The sequence below is a fragment of the Pagrus major genome, chromosome 2, assembly GCF_040436345.1.
Source record: "Pagrus major chromosome 2, Pma_NU_1.0".
NCBI lineage: Eukaryota > Metazoa > Chordata > Actinopteri > Spariformes > Sparidae > Pagrus > Pagrus major.
The window spans coordinates 1,894,175-1,918,913 of record NC_133216.1 but is presented as its reverse complement, the minus strand read 5'-3'; the positions used below and the strand labels follow the sequence as shown (position 1 = coordinate 1,918,913).

At 42.1% G+C, this 24,739-nt stretch overlaps 2 protein-coding genes across 3 annotated transcripts; both read right to left on the bottom strand.

Annotated features, from left to right (window-relative positions):
- Window positions 1-1,044: 1,044 nt before the first annotated feature.
- On the bottom strand, window positions 1,045-14,189 carry LOC141015572 (uncharacterized). Its single transcript, XM_073489700.1, has 7 exons — window positions 14,107-14,189; window positions 10,370-10,652; window positions 9,062-9,156; window positions 8,372-8,528; window positions 7,554-7,721; window positions 5,514-5,567; window positions 1,045-4,117 (listed from the first exon to the last, which is right to left on the bottom strand). Exons 2-7 carry the CDS (start codon window positions 10,509-10,511, stop codon window positions 3,291-3,293), a joined length of 1,443 nt encoding a protein of 480 aa, XP_073345801.1. The 5' UTR covers window positions 10,512-10,652; window positions 14,107-14,189; the 3' UTR covers window positions 1,045-3,290.
- A 1,628-nt stretch (window positions 14,190-15,817) lies between these two features.
- On the bottom strand, window positions 15,818-23,196 carry LOC141016309 (synaptosomal-associated protein 25). 2 transcript variants are annotated; one of them, XM_073490606.1, is made up of 7 exons: window positions 23,125-23,196; window positions 21,384-21,425; window positions 20,694-20,742; window positions 19,727-19,844; window positions 17,126-17,272; window positions 16,790-16,934; window positions 15,818-15,890 (listed from the first exon to the last, which is right to left on the bottom strand). In XM_073490606.1, the coding sequence occupies exons 1-7, from the start codon at window positions 23,194-23,196 to the stop codon at window positions 15,825-15,827; spliced, it is 639 nt and encodes a 212-aa protein (XP_073346707.1). In that variant the 3' UTR covers window positions 15,818-15,824. The 2 variants fall into 2 exon arrangements, with proteins under 2 accessions (XP_073346707.1, XP_073346699.1); XM_073490598.1 differs by lacking the exon at window positions 19,727-19,844 and adding an exon at window positions 18,491-18,602.
- Between the last annotated feature and the right edge of the window lie 1,543 nt (window positions 23,197-24,739).

Sequence of the window (24,739 nt, the reverse complement as noted above, 5' to 3'; positions counted from 1 at the left end):
CAAATGAAGACAAAAAATTCAGGAGATTGTTTTTGTGAAAATGTATTTTCCAGGAAAAATCAAGGTTTTTGATTATGTATGAAACTTTTTGTTTTCATGAAAATGTATTGTCCTCAGAAGAAGAAAAAAGGTCAGAAGTCAGAGTTCAAGTAATATTCATAGTAAAAGTAATATTTAATGGTCTTATTCTGATATAGATGCCTGCTGAAGGTGTTTTAACGGCACAGTTTGGGATCTCAGGGCTTCCAGAGACTTGGATTGGTTTTTCTCCAGCTGCTTCAGTTGTTAAGCAGAACGCTGCAACTCTGTTTTACTGTGAAGCTCCAGAAATGTTTTGTGGACTACGACACTTCACCTGACTTTATATCAGCATGAGGGAGGAGATGATGAGTGATAATTGTCATTTGAACTTTCCCTTCAAACAGATCTTGGCGTTTCAGTTGGAGTTTTCAGTGTTCAGTACGAGTCGGCGGTGCTCAAGTTGTGACGTTAACATCCTGACAGCCGAACTCGTCAACAGACACAAGGTCGTCTGGTGAGATGAGCTGTTTCCTCTCCACCTTTTAATCATCTCATCAGTTTTATGTGGTTTTGATCATTAGTCCCACGTTTCCTGCTGGACGTGCTGATGTAATACTGGTGTTTTTATGTGCTTTTTATTATACTTTTAACACAAACCTGTCCATTTCATTTAATTTCCAGGCACTGCACCTCTGGTTAGTTACTGGAACGGGCCATCCGGACGAGAGTGGAAATCTCATCCTACTGGTAGAGAGAAAACTCAACATTACAGTAAGACCCCATTTTAAAGCTTTCAGTTTACTCGAAATGAGACGCCGATGATGTTTATCTGTGTTGAGCAATAATCAGTAAAATGAGGCTGCCTGTGACGCTGCTCCTGCACACAGATGGTGATAATACTGAAGGTTGACTTCTCAGTAAAGCAGATGACAGGATGATGGTTTGATAAAATAATAAGGAAAGAAAACAACATTTTTAAAAACTCTGCCCAATAACACAAAGACGACTCTCCTCACACGTGTCCTCTTTTAATAATAAAATCTTTATTCTCAGGATTTGGTTGTAGGAAACATCACACAGTCTGGAGTCACAGCAGACAAGATACGAGTCGTTTGGTCAGTCAGTCGTCAGACAGCGAACATCTGAAATAATTAACATTTACATGAACTGAACTGTTTCTCGGCTCAGACGGTCGTGTTCGTTCCTCCGTTGGTCTGTTCCAGAGCGCGAGATCTGCATAGGTGTGCGTACATACACCAGTATTTTTCATAAACTGCTATTCTGTATATATTTGAAAGCACTTAAACACATATTTCCACAATCACTCGTAAAGTAAACAGAAAGTTGATGCGTGACCGGTTAAAGGAGGCTGACAAAGTTAGCTCGAGTTTTATTCTACATTAAATCTACGTTAGAAAATTCACCTTGTTCCATCACAGCTTCGTATTTAATAGCTTCCAAACGGCAAATCATGTCACAAAGGTTTTACTTGTTTTCTGCTCCATCTACAGAGATTAATCAAATATTAAAAAACATCCAAAACCAAAGAGAAAGTTTGAGAAGAGCTTTCAACAAAAATCCAGGTTGTAAAAGTAACAGTGAGCGTGACACAAAGTCGTTAGTCGATTAAAAAATAAATCTAATGTCTCCAAAGCGTTTTTATTATCTCGATCCATCTCCTTTTATTCATTTTATTGTGTTTACTGTAGATTTTCTAATGTTCAAACACCGTTCAGCTTCAGTTGTTCCTGTTTCTTTATTAGATTATTAGTTTCAGCCTGTTCAAACTCCCTCCAGACGATCTAACCACAGAAGATGTTTTGCACGGATGTAAAGTCAAAGTGCAGACTTCCTCCAGTCGACACACAAGTAAGTTGATTTATCTGCACGATATAAGAATTAAATACTTAAACACGACACCAGCAGATCTTCACTTCTTCATTTTTGTACCAAAAGTGGTTAAATACCTGGTACAACAATGAGGATTACTTTATTAATCCTTTTGGAGGAAGTTACTTATTTTTCTAATTGATTTCTCCACGTTAGTTAATTTTCTTTAATTCAGTGAGCCGGTTAAACCAACAGGCCCCGTGCACTCAGGAAGTAAACATGTGAAATGATGATGTGTTTTCATCTCCACACATCAGCACAATCCAGTCAGTCGGTCTGCGGTTGCGTAGAAGTTTACATATACGTGCTTGAAACACAATTTAATAACAAACAGGAAATACAGAGGAACAAAAAGATTTAGGCACATTAATATATAGCCGAAGATATCGTGACCTACAGCTCAGTGTTTCTGCTGGGAGACCTTCACCAAGATAATCATCAAAGAAAACATTCAGTGATCAGTCAAGACTCGACTCGGAGGGGAAGAGATCCGACCCATGAGCCGATTATCAGCGTAGTGACGATGCAGCCATCTCATACAGGAGACGTTCTGTAGATAACGATGTGTTTTCAACCCGCGCTGGACCCGTTCATTCAACTCAGCTGCCACCGTCTGTTAGAGACTCCGTACAGTACAGTATGTTTAAACGTTAAATTAATATTCTGGCCGGGTTTTTAAAAGGTCTTCATCTTTGCACTACATGTCTGTAACTAAGCTGCGTTCAGCTCAGACGCCAGCTGTACTGACGAAGCGAATCAAACACACATAAGAAAAGAAACCGTGATGTAACTGAGCGTCTTTGGTTCTCCAAACTGGGCAGGATTAATAAGAAAACAAAAAAAACAGGACATGGAGACGAACCATTTTCTTAATTTTCTAATTTTTTTAAATGACGATGTTATGATGTTACGGCCCAACCCCATTATGTGCTGTTTAGCTGACTGGACTGAACTCTCTCCTGTTATCTGGATTCAGTGAGATGCATGAAAAACTTCTAAGTATAAGGAATCTAATAATGAACTAACATGAAAATAAACAAAACAAAGCCACATACTTTTGTAGTAAACTTATAACCATTATTTGAGTAAAAAAAAAAAAAAAAGGGAAAACAAGTTTATACACTAAATTTTAAGTTTTTATTACCCCCAGCCTGAATGTGTTTGTGCCAAAGTTTTGTCCCATTTTCAGGGATGGAAAGCAACTTTTCTGTCCAGCAGCCACACCGGCTACAAAAGTCAAATATCAGCCGTCTCTTTATTGGGTTTTTTTCTGACGTGATGGGTGATTAAATCAGAGGGACTCCACGTGGTGGCTGATCGACTTTCTTCACTTCCTGCTCATGTTGAAATCCAAACTAGCAGATTGTTTCTCTCGGTTTTCAGAAGCGTGACGCCGGGTGATGATGATGATGATGTGTCGCCAGCTGTCCAGCGTTGGCTTTGTCTCTCAGCATAGTGAGCGCGGTGTTGGAGAAGTCCCTCAGGATGTCCACCGTCTCCCTCTGCAGCAGCAGAGACTCCTGCACAAACTCCTGCTGGCTCTCCACCAGCAGCTGGACCGACTGAGCCAACATCTCCAGAGACTGAGACACCGAGGTCAGGAGCATCCTGCTGGCCCGCTGCTGCTGGAGGCTCTGAGAGGCCATCTGGGCCACGTGGTCCTGGGCCCTGCGAGAGGACGCCCCGGCTGGGAGAGGGTCACATGGGTTTGAGCCTGAGCTGGAGGGTGGAGGTTGATGAGAGTTGGAGGTGGGAGCAGCAGAGGATGACACGGGAGGAGCAGGAGGTGGTGGTGGGAGCGAGGAAGTGGAGGGCGCAGGGCGAGAGTCATTGGCTGCATCAGATTTAGAGGCAGGTGGGGTAGGAAGTGAGGAGGAAGAAGAGGAGGAGGACGCAGGGACAGAGGAGGCAGTGAGGGTGGAGCTTGAGGGGGAGTGTGACGGGGGAGGCGCAGCAGCCGAGGCGGTGTCGGCATCAGAGGGGAACACAGAGGAGGTGGAGGCCACAGAGGAAGAGGGTCCAGGTGGAGGTCTGGAGGGCGCGGTGTGGTTCTGGTTGTTGTTGTTGTTTCGGGAGTAGGTGTGGACCGGCTTAACCCTCGGCGTGACGTCGTCAGGCAGGGGGTCCAGGGAGGCGGCGGGCGGGGCGAGATTAGAAGAGTAGGAGAACATGGGGTCGTCATTTTCATCAAAATCCATCGTACGATCTGGTGGATGAGAGAGAGAACAGTGTCCGGTGAGCAGTCATCATCACAGGAACATGGACCAAGACATGTTTTTATTTTTGGCGATCCGATTTCTAAATCGGATCTAAACTGTTTAAGCCTTGAACACTGGTGGGAAAAAGGTTTTGCGAGCATAATCTAACATGTTGATGAAGGTTCTCAGTAATCCAGGTTAAGTCTAGGTGCTGTATCGTAGCTAACTGGACTCAAACCGGCCTTCATGTGGGTTTCAGCTAGCTTTAGAAACCCACACGAAGGCCGGTTTGACCAACGACTCTGTAAGGACACTCCCACACAGAGTTTAAAAGCCTGCAGGTCCCCTCCAGTTAGTTAGACCTGAAGAAACGTCTTCAAGAAACTCAAACAAGTCCAGCTCCCTATGATACAGCACAATCTAAGTTCCTAATTTTTTTTCCACCTATGAATTCAAGAACACATTTTCAGAAAAAGTTAGAATTTTTCAAAAATCCACAAGTTAGATTTATTGAAAATTTTCTTCAAACAATGTTTTTATTTTTTCATCCCCCATGTGGAAAAAAAACTTTTCATACGGGGGGAAAAACATTTCCTCCAGGAATTTTTTTTTTTCTCGTTTCGCAGATGAACCGAGGAAAGAAATTGTCCAAAGAAACATTTTTTTTAGGAACTAAGAAACAAATTTCTAGCCACTTTTTTCTACCAGTTCTCAAGTTGTAATTACAGGAGAGGAAACCATTTAGATCAGACTTAGAAAATGGATCACCAAAAAAAACTTTACTTAACCTGCCGCTCATGGCCTCCGTACAGGAATCATTTCTTTGGTTTAAAAAAGTTACTTGTTGTTTAAACTAAAATCAATGCGAGGTTTTCTTCATCAGCTTTACCTCAAACCTATTAGTCACTGCACGAAGCCACAGGGGAAACAACATTTGTTAGATGTTGTGATAATTTATTTCCGTTTGGGGTTTTTTCTCATTAGTTTTATAAGAAGCCTCAGAAAAGCTCCAAATCTCAACAGATCCAGTTTGCGTAACGTTACCAATTCTGATTTTCATGAACTTTACCTGCAAACTAATCGAAATTCTAAAATTTTACAATAAAAGACACAATTTCACATCATTTAGACGATTATTTTGTCTTTGTTCCTTACTGATGATCTCATTGGATAATTCTTTAATGTGTAAGAAAATTAAAGTTATTTTCAACTATGATGCTTCATTCACCAACATTTAAGATTCTGTAAAATTGAGTGATGACTTATAAAATCATCACTACAATCATCTTGTAGCACCAACAAATCCATCTCATATGCTTCTTTCATCTGAATTTAAATGTTCGCTGAAGATGATCCAGAACCAAACAGTGTGAATATACGAGCTGAATAAAACTACGTTCTTACCTCCATCCTCAGCCAGGTCCAAGTCAAAGTCGGAGGAGGAATGGAACGGATCGCCTGCAAAACACGACAACGTCACATCACCATGGAGGGCTCAGCAACAGTCGATGTGTGAAGGAAAACTTCAAACATGCATCAAATCAAACTGCTGACTCTCTCTGCCATCGCTGAGGTTTTCACTCTGTAAATAAACTGTGAGCTCTGCAGTCTGTGTCTCGGTTATCGTTTTCATGTTTGTTTCAAAGCGGAATAAAACTCACAAAATGTCTGAAGACTTCTATTTGTTTTACTCTTCATTAAAATGAACTTAGTCAGTTCATACTATTTATTTTGTGTTGTGGATGTTTTCCTGTTCTTTGGCGTAAGGAGGAGCGTTTTACTTCAGTAGACTTCTGATGAATCTCAGCATGGCTCGAGGACAAACCATCAGTATTTGATCAAATGTGGGTCACGTTCTTGAATTATACTTAAATTGAGGGTAAACAAACTTTGAAGAGCGTTCTGGAGTGAAATCCCTTCAAAGAGTCACAAATGGTTCATATTGCACTTGGTCTTGTGTTAACATCTTCTCCTTTGTGTTCTCAGTCGGGGTTCTTGTTCAGATGTTAAATTAACCTGTTCTTAGTTTTCTTTCATCTTTTCATATTAATGGTTGTTTACCAATTAAGATATTTAACAAAGTACTTCATATATTTTTGATGCTGTGACCCTAAAAAGTCTCTAATGTTCACAACTAATCTTAGTCATCTACAACAGACTTTTTCTTTCATGCTGTTAAATATCCTATTAATGCCCGACTGTCTTTGTTGATCTTCATAAACTTTTTTTTCCTGCTTTTCTTTGCAATTAAAGTTTTTTGACTGCCTGATTGGAAAGTGTTTCCTGTGGATCTTCATCCAAGCAACGACTCCACATACGACAAATAAACAGTGTTGTAAAAGTGAAAGACACTCATACTGATTGTATGTGAGTGAAGGTCTTAAAGTATCTGATGTTAAATGTACTTATTACAGAAGCCCTGAAGAGCAAGTGAAGATTTTTATTTTCTAGTGATCCATTTTCAATAAAGTCTGATCTAATTGTTCTCTCTGCTGTGTTTATGATTTGGGAACTGGTGGAAAAAAAGTTTTGCGAGGATAATGTTTCGAAGTTGCTTTTTCCATCTGTAAAACAATTTTTTTCCTAAAGAAAAAAATTGGGGATTTTTTTTTTGTTTGTTTCTGAAACTAAGTGAAAAAAACATTTTCATGAGAAAATATTTTTGGAAGATTTTGTTTTCATTTTTTTTCACTCAATTACACAAACGAAAAAAAGAAGAAAAATCCCAATTTTTTTCAGAATTTCAGGAAAAAGAAAAATCTAAAACCTCATTTTTTTTTCACTTGATTTCACTCATGAAAACAGACGAAACTAAATCTTCCAACAAAATGTTTCACTCACTCAGTTTCACGTAGGGAACAACAAAAAAAAAAAAGTTTTCTCCCAAAATAACTTTTTTTACTTTGTTTCACACATTTTTTCCTCCTGATTTTTTTCCCACAAAAAACATTTTCCCAATTTTAATCTTTCTCAATTTCTGTGGGGGGAAAAAATTGGTTTCTCCTGAAAAATGTTTTCACCTGGTTTCACACAAGAAAAAGATCATTTTTTTCCAACGCATTTTCGCAGATGGAAAAATAAATTGAGGAAGATTATCCTGTCAAAATGTTTTCCACCAGTTCCTAAGTCATAAACACAGGAGAGAAAATGATGTAGAAAATGGATCACCAGAAAGAAAAACTTCTCGTCACTTGCCTCTCAGAGCTTCTGCAACTTTCTTTTGTTAAAATGTTTTTCTGAAACTTCTGCATTACAAATTTTTTTTTTAGGTTTCCCACCAGGAAAACACAGCGATTGTGATCTTACTCTAGTTTTAGCTTGATGACGTATATGAGCAGTCTATGTAGAGATATTGAGTATATTCATATTAGTGTAATGTACACAAGTCACTTTCCTGCCATGTCACTGGTGCACACACTTTTCTTAGTATTCAGCGCTACTTACCAAGTTCTTTCTCTGGTGAGGACAGAGGAGAAATGTCGAAGGAGGATCCACCAGGTAAGGAGTAGGAGGAGTCTGTCAGGTTGAGGTAGGAGTAGCTAGGGTTTGGCCCTTTACTGTAAAGCTTTGAAAAATCCTCTTCTTCACCAAACTCAGGATCACTGCCGCCATCTGAGAACCAACAAATCAAAACTGGTTGATGGAGGAGAAATGATGACACTTTGATTCAACTAAATAAACATTATTTGTCCATACAGTCTCTTTTCTAGTCGGACCTTTATGTTTTTTGTTTAACGTAGATTTCATTGAGGCAATTTTTTTATTTTCAACAGACTTTAACCATGATCTTGTTGGACTTGCACTTTCCCGTCTTAAATAAAAGAAAATGAACATACATATATTTTTTGCCTTATTTCTACAAGCAGATATTTTTTTGGTGAGAGCCAATAAACCACATCACGACAGAGTAGCCAGATGTGCTCCAGTGAATTCTGACTGGGCTGCGGTTTGAATCAGTGGTGACTAATTCAATGTCAGCTTCATCTGGTAACAGCGTGATAAGGACACATTTCTTTCCCTAAAAACACATTTAAAAATGAGACTGATAATTAAAGGTTATAAAAGTAATGTTAACTCATTAATCCAATCACTTTTAAGATATTTTAAGGCCTAAAATTCTGATTATTGGATTTTTTTAGTTTTTAAGGATCTGCTGAAACCCTGTACGATACAACGCTTTCACAACAAAAGCCCTGCCATAAATTCACGTTCGCCTGGTAAAACTAGATCTGACAGACGGTGTGCGACTCTCTTCTCCTCACCTCCTCGAGGACTCATCATCAGTATCTTATGGACCATCCTCTCCACAGGGCCTAAGTTCTTCTTCCTCAGGTTGCTGCCATTGGGCCCCCGGAGGGCCACGATGCGTCGCTTTCCATCACATTTGAGGTCCGCCCACTTCTTCATGATCTGACGCACCTGTGAGAAAATAAAACCTCCTTTAAAGTACACTGCTGTGATGACTGACATCCTTTACATATAGGACCCTGCTTCTACTACTGCCACTACTACTACGAGTGGATTAGTCAATGAACAGAAAAATGATTGCCAGTAATTTCGCTGATAAATTAGTCGTTTATCGAGGACTCACAACAAACACACAAACATCTTCGGGTTTTAAATGGTTGGTTGGACGAAAAACATTTTTTTACTTGTTGAAAATTATGAACTGAAGTACTAATCCTTCAGCATAGAAAATAAAAATGAAATATTACTTTAATAAACCGTATTTTATTTTCTCTTCTGTGTTTCCTTGAAAGGCCTTGAGAAATTATTCAAATAAAATTTCGTCACAACCTGCTGACAAATGTTTTGTTCCACAAAGACACATCCTTGTTTAAAGGACTGCATGTGAAAACACATTTAAATACAAACTGTATACCTCACATTTATACAGTGAAAAAAGGCTGTCAGTTCTCACATGTTGTATCAGTAAGATGACAATAACAAACCTCTCTGTGATTCTCTCCCAGACCGTTGATCTGATTCGTGATCTCGGCCCACGTCTGTTTCTTGGTTTCAGCCGACACTCCCTGGTTAAACTTCCCTACAAGGGACAGAAGATGTGTTAGACCCAGAAACCCAAACTGCCAACATCCGACATCTGAACTGCAACCAGATAAACAAAACTTCAGTCTCAGCTCACCAAAAGCAGCAACCACAGACAACATTTTTGCAGCTTGATACAAAAGAAAACTTGCACACTTCTCATTGTCCATGATTAATCTACTCGAGAAGTCTGTCTGATAAAACACAATTTAGTCTGATTTAAGGGTTCTTGAGAAGATTTGATGACATGCGGGCTCTTCATCCACTGCAAACCACCAGTCACAATCATTCTTGCCCAGTTTATGAAACAAAGCAGAGCATGTTTTGGTTGTTTAATAAAAAGCACTTCCCTACAAAATAACCATGATCACTCCAGAACGATTATTCCCACAGAGATTTCCAAATTAATCTTGTGAACACCTGTTTTTTTTTATTTCATTTCATAGTCGCAGAAAACCAAAATGTCACCAAGTCAGTTTATATCAATATCACGCAGCCCCGTTCGAGTCAGTACCACACTAACATGGTCGTACATACTGTGGCATCTCTGCAGTACCTCATTATAATGCTGTTTTGTCACACATTTCAAATGATCAAACATCTGTTTTTTACAATTTCGATCATGTACTTGCGAGTTCGATAATATTTCAATAAATTATGCAGCTCGAGTTATAAAATATCTGTTTCTCTGATAAGACGTTAAAGCAACAACAAGGCTGAGGACATTAAAATCAACTTTGACTCCAGAGCAGCGTCTCTCTGAAAACCATCCAATCATGGATGAATCTAGCAAACTGATCAACCATAATTACTAAGGAACAAAAGTTAATACCTTACAGTGGTGTTCATAACAAACATATAGGATCATTACACTATCCAGGAGACTCCCATGTTTCTGTGTTAAGCTACTTTGAGGATATAAATACAACAAACAAAAGAAATGGCAACAAAAAACATTCCCAGAACCAGCGACTCTTTTCACTTCACAAGTCTGATATCAGAACCAAATCTGTTTCACATGTTCTTAGCTGGATCTGATCCAAGTAAAGAAATAAACAATAACCAAAGTTCACTCCTCTTATCCTGCAAGACGGAAGACGATAAGCTTAGTGTATAAAATAAATCACACTGCTTTCTACAAGGTTTGGATGAGCGGCACCCCAAAGATCGAACTGAACAACGCCAACAAACACACAGTCTTTCCTACTCACTGAGGATGATGTATCTGTTCCTCTTCACGGCCTCCAGCAGCATTTTGACCTCAGTGAAGGAGAACCTCGGTTTGGCCTTCAACCCTCCTTTCACTCCTCCCGTCCTTAACTCGTCATCGTCATCACGCCACGGGGCCGACATGGCTGCACCTCCGCCTCCTCCACCTCTTCTACTGACGGCCCAATACAACTCAGTGTGAAACTGAGGCCAATTTCACCTCCCTCCAGGACCGTCTCGCCCTGATCCACCTGCCAGTCTGGACCAAAGACACCTGCAGAGGGCCTGCAAGAAAGGACAGAGGAAAGAGAATAGATGAAGATTATGGAGAGAGGCAGGAAAGAGACAGAACAGGGGGGAGAGAATGCATAAAAAGATTAATTAACTTTAAATCAACAGAAATCAGAGCTCTGTTCATGAAATGCATAATATATTAAATATTAAATAACTACACACAAGCGTATAAAGATTAACCAGCATCATGAGAGTTGCATGAGTATTGTTTGCTTTTTACCCAGCAAGAGTTTTATGAGAATAAACTGATATCATAGCATTTATTTAAACAGAAAAATAAAAGTCATTTTCCTCAGAAGAATTGTCCACTTGGAAAATTTTATTAATTAACAAGGTTTTTATGTGACACGTTCTAGTAAAGGTGCAAATCTACTTCACACAGAAACAGTTTGTTTGAAAGCGGGGAAGGTTTTAGGGTGTTTCTTGACATATTAGTCGATATGTTGCTTCGGACAGAAGTGTCACAATGAATAGGCTACGTGTAAATAAATGTGAATAATGTCTCATTTACTTAGTTATTAATTCTTTGGGCTGTTTTTCTGATTACTAGTGGCATTAACAGCTCCACCTAAACGCATTAAATTTAATGACATTTTTATGGACATTTCAAACAAGTCCTTTCATTAGTTATGTCTGTTGGTAAGCACAAAAATGCTCTTTGTTAAAAAGGTTTAACCGCGGCCGTTAAAGCAGAGGCAGTTCACGAGAATCAAACGACCACCTCTAAGATTTAAAAGGTGCACTGTTCATTTTATAGTTTATTTTTCTATTGTGAAAGCTAAATAAACAAAGCAGAGAAAAAAAGTATGTGCACTGTTTTTAAATTCAGAGCTTTACAGGTCAGACATGTAAAAGTCCCTTGGCACTTAATGTGAATATCTTCAGATTTCTTTCCTCCTCTATGACAGTAAACTGAATATATTTGGGTCGTGTACAAACAAAGACGTTGTCATCTTGGGCAATGGGAAACACTGCTCGACATTTTTCACTATTTTCTGACATTTTATCGACCGAACAACAGCTCGATTAACCAAGAAGAAAGTCCGCAGATTAACTGACAGTGAAAATAATCTCCAGTTGCAGCCCTGGCAGGGTTCCCACTCTTTTCTACAGATCTTTTTCCAGGACATTTTCAGCGATGATCTAGCTGGTACGACAAACAGGGAGCGCACGCGTACACCAATATGTTCCTTAATCAATTAAATTATAACCCTATTGCCTTTTTTCTCCTGTGAATTACAGTGTATTATCCATGGCTGCCTGAACACCGATAACCAAGGGTTGCTGGACAAGTGTCTTAAAACGAACAACTCACTGGTTTCCTTTTGAGAAAAATCCACATTTTTTACACTACGAGTTTAAATAATGTTCCAGGACAACACAAGATTTTCCAGGACATGTGGGAACCCTGCCTGGAATCAGTTAATACCGTTTCACCCGAGACACTTCCATGACTTTTCAAAAACTTTCAAAGATGTTACTAATTTTCATGACTTGGCAACGCTGAATAAAATGGTGGTTCCTGTCATGTAGGTCATCCTGTCCGACACTTGGTGGCAGTATACACCAGAACCCAAGTACAAAATTGTGAGACAGACATTTTTCTTCTTCCCAAGATTATTGCTCAACTACACAGGCAGCAGCTGCACGTCGACTTTGCCTGCAGCTCGTGTTTTAATGATGCCACAAAGTGATGGGCTCAAAAACTCCTCGCCGGACTCGGTCCAACACATTAACACAAGCATTACTACATCGGCCCACGATGACTGCTGTGCTCATTTCACACATATCGTGTGCCACTGACGACTTCAGGTAACAATTCAATATACAGGTGTGATTACAGGTACAGATTTGCAGATTTGATATCTTTTCAGCTGTCACATATCTCCACTCATCCTCTATAAGAAGCAGCACAACAATTTTGGCACTTACGTCCTGTGAGTCTTAACATGCAACTCCAACACTACAGCTGCTCGTTTGAGCCAGTTGACTTTTAAAACAAAGTAGTTTCCACTGGAAAGAAACTGTGATCACAAGAAAGGAGAGAGCACGCCATCGCTGTAGCAGAACATCTACAAAGAACAACACAAATACTGATAATTGAAAATAACAGGAAGTACAAGAAGTAAGGACATGACTGGACCATGCAGGGCTGGGCTGTAGGTGTTTTCACGGGCAATGACCGAGAACATCTTGTTTTTTCTTCAGCCTGTGTCGCGACACCGCCCCCTTCTGGTTGGACTGTAAAATAAAGGAAATATGCTTTGCACCCAAGGATGAGAGGTGTTGTTGTACTGCGACTGGGAGTCCATTTTGACTTAATAACCAAAATCCGTGTCATTATCCCACTTTATAGAGTTAAAACTATATCCAATAGGTTTAATTTTTCACAAGAGCCCTTCATTAAGATGATGTGACACACTCAAAAAATCTAAATATGTATAACAAAAAGATTGTCACATTATTACACTTGTGTATTTTCCCTTCTCTTTTCAGTTTGTTTTAAAGGAGCATTCTGTAGTTTTGGGGAAGAAATGATAATGAGAAGATAAAGATGATTTCTTTCTGCCTAAACAAACACAACACATAAACTCTCTTTGTTTTCATGACTGAATATACAAACTGACCTTAAAAGGACAACACGGTTTTATACTGTTTTACATTGTTTATATGTGGCGGACCCTGCCACCTTTCTAGCATCATACAGTGTTCTGGGACCTTATTTCCCTCTGAGAACAGCTTGTTTATTCACTTATGGGAAAACATAGATAAATGTGAGTTTGTATTATTATTATCATCTCATTAATAATGTAAATATTAAAATGCCCAGTTTGAATCTTTTCTCCCAAACTACAGTTTCCCTGTAATTGTCTTTAAATACAGTGAAACAGTGATTTCAGCACAACACGCCCGTACAGAGTTAAACACGTACATTACATCGACCGTCCAGAACTTCTTCTTCTGCACATGAGACGATCCAAACGAACATTGCGTCGGTTCTGACCACGTGGCCCGTCTGAGCCAATCAGCGGCGCTCTCCTCGCTGTCTTTGTTGAGCTCGTGCCTGCCTCTTCCCCCTGCCGCTCGTGCCTGGCGGCTCGCACGCGGAGCTGCCCACTGGTTCCGCCATCTCCGCCCGGTCCGTAACGCGGAGGCGCCGCTGCGTTTACAAAATGAAACGGCGAAGCTGCGGCGACGATACGAGGAGTCGTCGCGGATTTAAAGACGCGCGGAGTTGTGTTTGTGCGCTGAGCTCGAGCTAACGGTGGCCGAGATGCCTGCTAGCTTCGTCGCGACGCTGTTTTGTTTTTTCCGCATTGTAGCTAAACCGGCTTTTTAACGTGAAACCGCCCCCCCCGCGTGCGGTGCGTTAGCGAGAATAAATCGCGGCGTTAAAAAGTACACGCAAGGAAAGTGTTTCAGTGTGTGTGTGGAGAATGATTACCAGGAAAATGGCGCTGTCCTCTCCCTCCCCGCCTTCCTCCGTGTGATTCTCCCGAAAGTTCGGAGTGACGAGAAGAGCGCCACTGCGCAGACTCCGCGGCGCGCGAGATTTTTTTTTTTCCTCCCTTGAACGCGCAACATTTTCATCCTGCTGCCCCCCCCGCCCCCCTCTCCCCTCCCGCAGCTGCCCCGCATGGCTGCGTGCACCAATCAGCCCAAACACAGCAAAACACACAAAACTCACTAAAATCTGCACAATTAGCTCACATTTGAGTTTCTGCACGAGGAAGCTGAAGATCAAAGCTCCTCACGAGGAAGCTGGAGGCCCTCGCAGCCACGCCCCCTGCCGTCACATAATTAATGAGGCCAAAGCCGTGCACGCAATGTTTATTATAGGCACTGTTTTTATTCATTACGTTCATATTTAATGACACAAACACCAGTAAACATGCTCTCTGGCAAACCTGCTGAGGCCTTTTGGTTCAGCAAAGGTCACGAGCTGTATTGTCCTGCTAATCCCCCCCCACACCATCCAAAACAAACCACCGGAACCGACCTCCAGTCGTCCTGCACACCGCCACCAAGCTCAGTAATGACACCTGGAGAACCAACACGTCCACAGCAGCCACGAACCAAAACATTATGTAAACTGGCTATTATGGGAAAAAAAAAAACGTCACAAAAAGCACAAAATAACTGCATTTCATGTTGAGTCATGACCTTCATGAGACCAGAACCCCCCCTTCAGATGAGGGGGTGAGATCAGACAGACAAACAACCAGATCCATCGTCACTTTCACCTCCATTTTACATCAACATGGAGGAGAGAGAAGATGGAGAGGCCAGGAGGAGCAGATTCCACGTCTGTCCGCTTGGTGTCGCCAGAGATCTTCCTCTGGGGACAATATACGTGTTTCCTTCCTCTGGGCAATACCCGGCTGCGCCTGCAGGGGGCGCGTCATGCACGTGTTTCACCTCCTGTGCAGCGTTTCAGGCTGGAGAAAGGGGGGGGATGGGTGTGTGTTGCACAGTGGTGTGTTTACACTGCCTGTTTATAGTTGTGTGTATATATATTTTTGTCTCTCTATGAATTTTTCCTCATGTTTTCTGCACACACAGGGTCATTCTGTCTTTTCCCTGATGTCCGGTTGTAGAGATAAAAGGCCACTTCTTGGCTCTTCGCTGTGTTTGTCTCCACATGTTCACCTTTTCTGAGATAATTTTCTTGATTCATGTATTAGTGTGACTCTGCTCTCTGCTGCTACTGCTGGCGGTGGTGACGGTGACCCAGTTTCCCCGCAGGGATCATTAAAGCCTTCTTCCCTCTAACTGGCTGCTGAGTGACGGCAGAGGCCACCTGGAGGGGAAATACGCAGTGTGAAATGCACAGTGACAGAGGGCTCGCTGCGAAACCCCCCCACGGAAATAGACTTATAATAATTCTGTGACTCATTTCGAAGGCGTTATGTCATATTAGGATCACATCACTCCCCCTATCAGAGTATTATGAGAATAAATAGGAATACTATAAACATGCGAAAAGAGATACAGAACACCTCGTAGAAGACCAGAGCAAGTATATAATTAGTATATTAGATTTAAAAAGTGACCTATGTAAAGCAGAGAGTAAAAGCGGCAGCACTTTGGCACGGCACGCAAAAACATAGCGACTGCAAGTAGGATGAAGTAGAGTAAGAGCGAGAAGGACGAGCGCCGCGTCTATCGTTTCATGAGGTTGTTGGCTTTCTGGTTGGCGGCGTCGATGCGGGACACGTTGAGGATGGCCTGCAGAAAGAGAGAAAGACAGAAAAAAAGAGGTGTTAATAAGAACCACTGGAGCTGTCTTTCAGAGTCAGGCTTTATTGCAGTAGCTAATCAAATCACAGTTTTTCCCAAAGTTGGTTGTGCAAGAGACTCGCTCGCACAGTTTGAAGAAGATTAAACAGACTGTTCAGTCTCAGAGCTTCAGAGCGTCAGTTGAAATCCTTCATTTGTTCTGTATGTCTTAGTCCTGTGCGTAGATAAGATATAGATATATGGATATAAGAAAGATATAGATTCAATCAACACTGAGCTTCCAACTAGAACCAGGCTCAAAATATTCAAATCCATTATCGAAAACCCCGATAAACAATCCTGGACAAAATGGCACAAACATCCGATTCAAATCCTGCATGCAGAGCTCTGTAAAAGTTTCCTCCGGGTGCAGAGAAAAGCTCCAAACTCTGCATTCAGAGCTGAATTACGCTGATATCCTCGACCCTTACATATCCAAAAACAAGCCCTAAATGTCTTGAAGAGAGAAGAAAAGAAAACGTGACCCACCGTCCCTTATCTACAAAGCCCTATGCTGCCAGGAGTTGCACAATAATTCCCAGAGTTACTCCACCAGAATGACTCAGAGACTCTCAGGTCTACTGGGAGAAAGGGAGTAAATGTAGCAGCCTGCCACGAGCTCTGCAACTCTCTGAGCCTCCTGTCTGAGGTATGCGCTCTACTGAGTGCCATTCTCGTTTTTGTTTTTGTATTTTCTTAATTATTTTAGGTGGTACCTCTTGTCTGATCATCACACTGTGATAGGAAGTGGTGTTTGTTCACGTATTTGGTGATATTCGGTGACATAAAACTGTGAGACGTCACGATGACACACGGTGCTGTAACGTGTTGTGATGTGACAGCAGTACCTTTCCCCGTATGCGTTCGATCTGCACGTTCTGCGTATCGATCTCGTTCCCCATGTCCAGGGCCATGCTCTTCAGATTTCCGATGATGCTGCCGACATGAGACAGGTTCTCCTCCATCTCGTCCTCTCGGGCATCGTTAGTCACTCTGAGACAGAGCAGAGTAAACTGTGTTTGTGAAAGTGTTTGGCCAGCTGCCTGTATGACTGATGACTGGTGGTATTACATGTCAGTCTGTACTAAAGGAGAGCAAACACACACTCACAACAACACCACAGCTGCCTCACTTGACACACCAACCAGCAACAACACACATCATTATACTCTATTACTCTCTACCTCCGTATGTGTCCTCCGCTCATGATCATTATCTCCCTCTCGTCGACCACGTGAGATGACGGCGGCTGATTGGAAACAACGCCGTCCTGACCCGAGGCTCCTCCCCAGACTGCTTTGTACGCACCGCTCTCCTCAAAGGCCTTCAGTCTGAGAGAGACAAAGAGAGAGGATGACCTCATGACTGAAATGTGATGCAGACCCACATTGTACCCACACTGGTCTAACAGCCACACTACAGTATGTGCTTTTTATTGGACTTTCTTTCTCTAATCTGCACGTCTGTTGGTGTCTGCTAGGTACAGATCAGTATGGATGCAGCAGTGGCGTATTTATATCTTAGAGATGACAAAAACATTTTGTAAGAAGGTCTGAGCAGGTGCAAATCTTTACAGCAGCAAAGCAAGCAGGCAACAAAAGAAAGCTGAGGCAAGTTTGAAAAACAATTGTTTCTGGCCAAATCTCACATATTCATGAAAGTATTTCTCAAAGTATTTTATCCATGTGCATGGACTAGATCCACTTGGCGGCCATTTTCCTCTGAAGCCATGCTAACCCCTTGATTCCACATAAGCATGTCCGCTGTTTTGTGTTTATTACAACGTTTCTCCTTGGTTTTCGTGCTGCTACTGTAGTTTAGTCGTGTTGTTATTTGTCTTTTTTAAAGTGTGTTTATGGTTAATATTTCCGACTTTGTTGTGCTACACCGGCTCTGATTGGCTTGCGTAAATTGTTTTTTGTTTCCTGGCCCTGGTACTCTGTGCTAAATACATCCAACGAGTTTTTCGACAGAGTTCAACTGATAGGCGTCTTAAAACTGACAGAGATTTTCATGGAGCTGATTGTGTGATGTTAACGGGTTGTGTCTGTGTTTTTCTTGCGGTTGGTTTGTAAAACAAATGGACAGCAGCGGATTGTGAGCTGTAGTTTCCCCGGTAAACACACCAACCTCTTCGAATGTCGTTATTAATTCACCGCTTCCTGATTGATCAACTGGAGACACATTGAACAGTGAAATCCAGAAGAATTTCGGTCCCTATTTCAAGATAAAACTACATATTTGATAACCGATGATCTACTGTTAGAAATGACATTGGCATTAAACCACTTCCTCGCTAACATTACTGTTTGATAGCGTTGCATGATAGAGAGAGGCTTTAAATTAATTCTGAAATGTCAGAGCACATCTTGGACACTTTTATTCAAGCCTGTCAGTAAAACACACTAAATAAAACGTTAATCAAGCTCGCCAGAGGAAAATATATATACATATATATATAACTGATCATCACATACTTACCTCAGAATAATGTACCAGTCATGCACACACACACACACACGCACACACACACACACCCCTCCACCTACTTATCACAGGAGCAGAGGCCACAGCACTTGCCCAGGTCGGTCAGGTTTTTCTCGGCCTCCTTCATATCAGAGTTGATCTGATCCAAACCCTCCTCTATTCGCTCCAACTGCTCTATGAGAGGAGAAGGAGGACGGGGGGAGGACGGAGGTGCAGGCAGGAGGAGAGGAAGAAGAAAGGAGGACATGGAGAAGAAGGTGGGAAGACAGGAAGGAGAAGGATGACAGAGGGGGTGAAGTATAAGGGGGAGATGATGTGGCAGTATGGATGACAGAGGTAGGACGATGATGGATGGAGGGCGGTGAAGAGAAGAAGAGCGAGCATGGACAGAATGAAGGGAGAGGATGTTGGAGGGGAGCAGAGGAGGAGAGCGAAACAAAATCCAAACACAGGAAAAAAAATCACCAAATTATTCCTAAAAGCCTCACAGCTGAACTGAAAAACCAGCCACCAGCAACTGAAATAAAAAACTCACTCTCAAATCATAAATAACATCACTCAGCACTAACTATAGCTGTGCTAACAGGGCCGTGCCATGCCGAGCTGTGCCAGCTCCCTGCAACTCTGGCCTCAGTGCCCAGTTCCATTATGTTTTGTTATGTTAAATTTAAGTTGCTTTTAAGCCTCAGTGTTGTAAAAAGTACCTGAAAGTCATACTCGAGGAAAAGTAAAGATAAAATATTATTTTGTTAAAAAGTGAAAGTCTGTGAAAAACTCTTGTAAAAGTCTGAAAGTATCTGAAATTAAAAGTTGCCTACTGTAAGTATCAAACATAATTTTCTGGCAATAAATGTACTCAAGTATCAAGTCACTCTCACATCTTTATTTTATTTATATTTATCCAGAGTTTTATTTTAATTACTGGGCAACGTCTATCGCTGTTCTTAGATTTTGTGTAACTACGTCCAAACACCTGCTCGAGGGGCCGTTGTGGAATAAAGGAAAGTGTAGTAAAGTCGTGCAGAAATGACTGAGAGCACAACGTGTTTGCAAACAACACTTTGGCACGTAACTTATCTAATTTGCTGATCAAATGAACAGCAGTTGGAGACACTGAAGCGTCACAAACCATCCGTCTTATTGGACAATGATGAACAGATGCATGGACGGGTGGTGTAAATGCCCTAAATAGCGGTCTTATTGTGGACCCAAACCCCAATAAACACCATATTTATTTAATGGAACTGGGTTTCTGAGGTCGTGTGAAGGCACGGATCCTGGATGGAAACCAGACCTACTTCCTGATTGGCCAGATACACAGACCACAGCACTGAGCCATGTCTGTCAGGTTCTTCTCTGCCTCCCTCATGTCCCTGTTGATGGAGTCCATGCCTTCCTCAATACGCTCCAACTGCTCTGTTAGGAACAGGAGTTTTATGGTGCTGGGTTTTATGGTGTTGTAACAAACAGCAGAGACGGACAGCGTGCAACAAACCCACTGATCTGATTGGTCGAGTGCGTGTTCAGACCAACGTGTTCAGACAGTGCTGACAATCCCCATAAATCAAAGCTCATTTAGGTCTCAAACACATTGTGGACATTGTGTTGAGACAGCTACCTCTCAGTGTGGATTAACTGAAGCTTATACATCTTTCAGTGGACTGACGGGAAAAGCATTGAGAAGCTAACTTTACCAGCTGCCGGTAATGAATCTGAAAATGTACCACTCCTGTGCATCATTTCTCTCAGGCCGCGTTCGGTCCGCGCCAACTCCTGGGCCAATCCACGGCTAACTGAGCCATGAGCCAATTTGCTAACGGTGGCTAGTTACAGCTAAGCATAACTAGCAAAGAGCAGCAGTTGTCAGTTACTCAGGTGATATGCTGCTCCCTATGTTTTTGGAGCTACCCTCGAATTCTGGTCATATTTTACAAATGACACCTTTAAGCAGACACATTTTCTTCCTTGAAGTGTAACACTGCAGAACAGGAACAGCCATGTTAAACCACTACATGTGTAAACCGGACAGCTCTGAAAGCAGCTTGTCCTGTATCTTGTCTTTGTGTTTAACTGGGCCTGTGTGACCCGCATGTTTGTTCTTTGTCCTGCAGAACGACTCACAGAGAATAAAATAATAGAGATCTCCACGGGCAGATATCCTGAAGCTCCCTACCTTCCTCCTTGGAAACAGACTTTTCTATTCTAAAGTAATTGAAAAAGGCTAAAAAAGTTGTATTTAAGGAAAGATCAACTAGAGCTGTTTACCTCCTTGCTCATCCAGCATGACCAAAGCTCTGATGCCAGCATCTTTACTCTGGAGAAAGGAGCACATAAACCACACAGATGCACGATTCATTACTGTTTGCCATCTGCAAGTAAGCTGATTTTACTTCTTCCAGGCAGCCGTCTGTTTCAGATCAACTCTACGATGGTCAAGTGTCCTCGAACACAACGATAGAGATCGTCTATCTGCAGCATGTACATTAGTTTTTATAGAGATAAACTGAACCCAAAGGCTGCCTGGATGACAGACAATATAAACACTCATCTTGTGTTTTGAAAATGGTGAATGTAAAAATAATCCATTTGTAATATTCGGCTTCACTGATTAAGATGCTGTCCTTTCCTCTCTGTGCTCTGCTGTGTTGTCTCCGCTCTCGTCCACTTTTGTTTTCAATATGTCAAAGCCCACAATCATTTTCCAGTAACTCAGAGTTAATCAGCATCCATCTTGTTTAAAATATAATTTGCTTGAGACATGTTTGGTCATTTCCTCTGGTGGAAACAACAGTGGAAACACAGAGAGCTTGTTTAAAGACGATGACACTGACGTGATAATGAGGATGAACTTCACGATGAGGTTTGCTCTCTCTCTCACTCGTTCTCTGGCTATATATACACATATATAAGTGTGTGTGTGTGTGTGTGTGTGTGTGTGTGTGTGTGTGTGTGTACCTCCTCCACCAGCTGCATCATCCTTCTCGTGCTCTCCAGGGACTGAAACACAACAAACTACAGTCAGATTCATAGTGATAAAACATTCAACAAGTTACATTAATAATTGTTTTATCATGTTTGCTGCAGTGAAATTGCTTCAAACTTCCACAACTTGCCCCAAATTTTGTAAAAAATAATCTAATTTCCTCAGCCTAAATGTTATTTTAAATGCCTCATAATTTATTCTCAGTTTTCCTGACAGTAATTACAGTAATAGCTTCCAAAAACACAGAAATGAGTTAGCATTTCTGGGTTTCCTCGTCTTGGAGTCAGTTTTTTGGTTTGATGCCTGCGATAAGGTCCGTGGTGAACACAAGCTTAAGATATTTTCACAATCACAAACTGACTGACATGCACAGAAGGTTTTTAAATCAAACTCGTGTTTCAGTGAACGCAAATGTAAATAGACATTTATTTCACGAGTACACGCACAGTCAAAAATATACAGATTGGACCTTTAACTGCTGTTTTGCCCTGAACCTTTATAAAAGTCAACACACAGCAGACGTAACGATCTGCGTTTACACTGTACTGACAGTCACACATGGATACTCTCCTCCAGTCTTTCCGCCCCTCGCTGTGTGTGGTGTGTGTGTGTGTGTGTCTGTGTGTGTGTGTGTGTGTGTGTGTGTGTGTGTGTGTGTGTGTGTGTGTTGTGTAAATATCATGTCAATCCTCCGGGACTTCCCCACAGAGGGGTTGATGAGGTTACAAATGGCTTTGACCTGCAGTAGCCTTTAAACCCCACAGAGTCTGTGTGTGTGTGTGTGTGTGTGTGTGTGTGTGTGTGTGTGTGTGTGTGTGTTAAGCACCGCCCCCACACACTGAGTGTATGAGCTCATCCATGCCTGATGTTTCCCTACAGATTGTTGCACCAGGAGACCAGTCGTCTCTATGGTAACCAGGTGAGCCAGGTGTCCTTAAAGGGGCGCCTCCCCCTCCTCTGTAGCTCACATCAGTAGCTCTGATCTCTTCTCCTGTGTGTGTTGTTCGTCTTGTCACCGGTATAATTTTGAATCTTTATGAATACGGCTGAGTGAAAGTAATATCACGACAGCGTCTTAGACAACCGTTAGCCAAGTTAGCTACTTTATGGTGGCCTTCTCTATGTGCGGCTGAAACGGTGAACTCGTAGTGTAGCTCTGTTTTACTTGCAGTTCTGATAGGTGGGTTTATGAGCTGTAGTTTCCCCGGCAAACACACCGACCTCTTCGGCCATTCTCCCAGCTGCAGCTCCTCTCGGTGTCACTCATCCTCCAAAACCACTTTTTCGCTGCAAGAGTGTTTCTGGGCTGGTTCAGAAAGAGCAAACAGGCCGGGCGAAGGACCAGCAGCAAGGGCAGCCCGGTGGCAAACCCACCACACGGACACGGGACAGGCTGCCCTGCCGCTGGTCCAGCACACTGCAGATAAGACAGCCAAAGAGGTCGGTGTGTTTACCGGGGGAACTACAGCTCACAATCCGCTGTATCAGCTCCGAGAAAAACACGTACAAAAAAAGACACACTGCAAGAAAACCAGTGGGATCCATAATGACGTCTGACTGACGTACACAGCAAAGCTCCAACCTCGTTGCTTATAGACTAAACAGTGCTTTTCTTCATGTTAGCAGCCAGCTAAGCTAGGCTAACCTCGCTAGTGAGGTGACGATCAAAACGATCAGAAACGCTAAAAGGTTACAGCAGAGTTAAGTTCTTACCTCATCTGTGACCTGATTGGCTCTCCTCTGTAGCTCCTCCTGCTCCGTCACGATGGGCGGGTCTGACGCCATGTTTGCCGTCCTTGTGTGTGTATGTGTTTGTATGTGTGTGTGTCTGCGTGTGTGTGTGTGTGTGCTCAGTCCCAGGTGACCGGATTAGGCTGCTGCATCAGGTGGTTTTGGCACCTGGAGAGCAGAGTGGCACCATCATTATTTATAATGACTGACAATAGAAGAGAGACAAGCTGACAGACAGACAGACGGACAGATGGACTGACAGACAGACAGACTGACAGACAGACACACAGATAGACTGACAGACGCTTAGCTCAATATAACAATATCCTGAGTGTTTGCTGTAGCTGCAGAGGAAGAAACCAGTAAATTGTAGCGCTGTTCTCCCGACAACCAGCCAGTTGAGACCAGGCACGTCAGTTAGCTGGTTAGCTGCTAATTATTACTGGTACGTTTCCATACCTGGTTCCACTTATTTAACTGTTTCTGTTTATTTTGAAGTTCCTGAACTCTTGAAACTTGTAACACTGAACAGGATCAGCAGGATAGTGTCTCTTGTTATGTAGATCTGTTGGATTTGGATAACAAGATTTAGAGTAACTAAACCAAATGTTCACAACGTCACCTCACTGTTTCTACTTCATAACTCTTGAAGGACATGCATCATTTTCCTGGACATGTGGGCACATTTGATGCCTGAAATGCTGCATTATTTCCAGATTTACACACACACGCTTTTCTTTTCACACATGATGTTATCGTGCTGGAGCATCATAATTAGGCCGTAACCACTAATCAGCACCTGCTGGAATAAAAGAGAGGAAGGAGGTGCAGCAGAGAGGGAAAGAAAAGAAGAAAGACTCTTTGTTGTTTGGTGCAAAGTGGAATCACACAGAACAGAGAAGGTGCTGGAACTAATTGATGAATTGATTATGTCTGACATAAACTGTAACCAGCAAGTGTTTGGGACTTTTTCTGGCTGACTGACGTTAACAGTTAATCAGTTATACAGACAGAAACCTGCAGAACTAATCATGTAATTAAATTGTTTAAGCGCTCATGCTTTACCTCAGCCACAGAAACAGAAACAGACCTCCAGCGCCGTGGTTCTTGTATTGTAAAGACGGCAATTTCATTAAGTGACACGGCTGCAGGTGTAATAATCCAGTTTACTTGATTTGATTTAATTATCATTCTTACACATTGTTCAAATGAGGGCAAATGTGGAGAAATTAAGTCACAAACAAACAGCAGGACTGAGTGTGATGCATCCAGAAACATCTGGACTACGACCTCCGATCACGGAGCACGTGCACGGTTGTATTTTCAGTTTAGTTTAGGATGACGGGTGTAAAAAATATTTCCTCTCTTGACATTTCTTGAGTTTATTTCGTCGACTTATTCGACTCTCAGTCTAGCTGAGTGTCAGAGATCCCAAAACTGTACATACAGGTCACAGCACCATCTTGGCAGTGAGACTGCAGCACGTCAGGACATCTGTAGTAAACAGTGAGTCCTTCCTGCCACCTGCTGCACACTGTGACGTCACCTGTTCACGACCTACCTGTGTCTCTGCAGGGCTCTGAGCCTGCAGTCTGTA

Excerpts from the sequence above, each read along its gene's own strand:
- LOC141015572 (XM_073489700.1), bottom strand. The coding sequence starts at position 10,511 with ATGTCGGCCCCGTGGCGTGATGACGATGACGAGTTAAGGACGGGAGGA. Across the intron at positions 8,529-9,061 it reads TGGGAGAGAATCACAGAGAG|GTGCGTCAGATCATGAAGAA; the intron begins GTTTGTTATTGT and ends ATTTTCTCACAG. Across the intron at positions 5,568-7,553 it reads CTCACCAGAGAAAGAACTTG|GCGATCCGTTCCATTCCTCC; the intron begins GTAAGTAGCGCT and ends CGTGTTTTGCAG.
- LOC141016309 (XM_073490606.1), bottom strand. The coding sequence starts at position 23,196 with ATGGCGTCAGACCCGCCCATCGTGACGGAGCAGGAGGAGCTACAGAGG. Across the intron at positions 20,743-21,383 it reads TGATGCAGCTGGTGGAGGAG|AGTAAAGATGCTGGCATCAG; the intron begins GTACACACACAC and ends TCCTTTCTCCAG. Across the intron at positions 16,935-17,125 it reads AGCGGAGGACACATACGGAG|AGTGACTAACGATGCCCGAG; the intron begins GTAGAGAGTAAT and ends GCTCTGTCTCAG.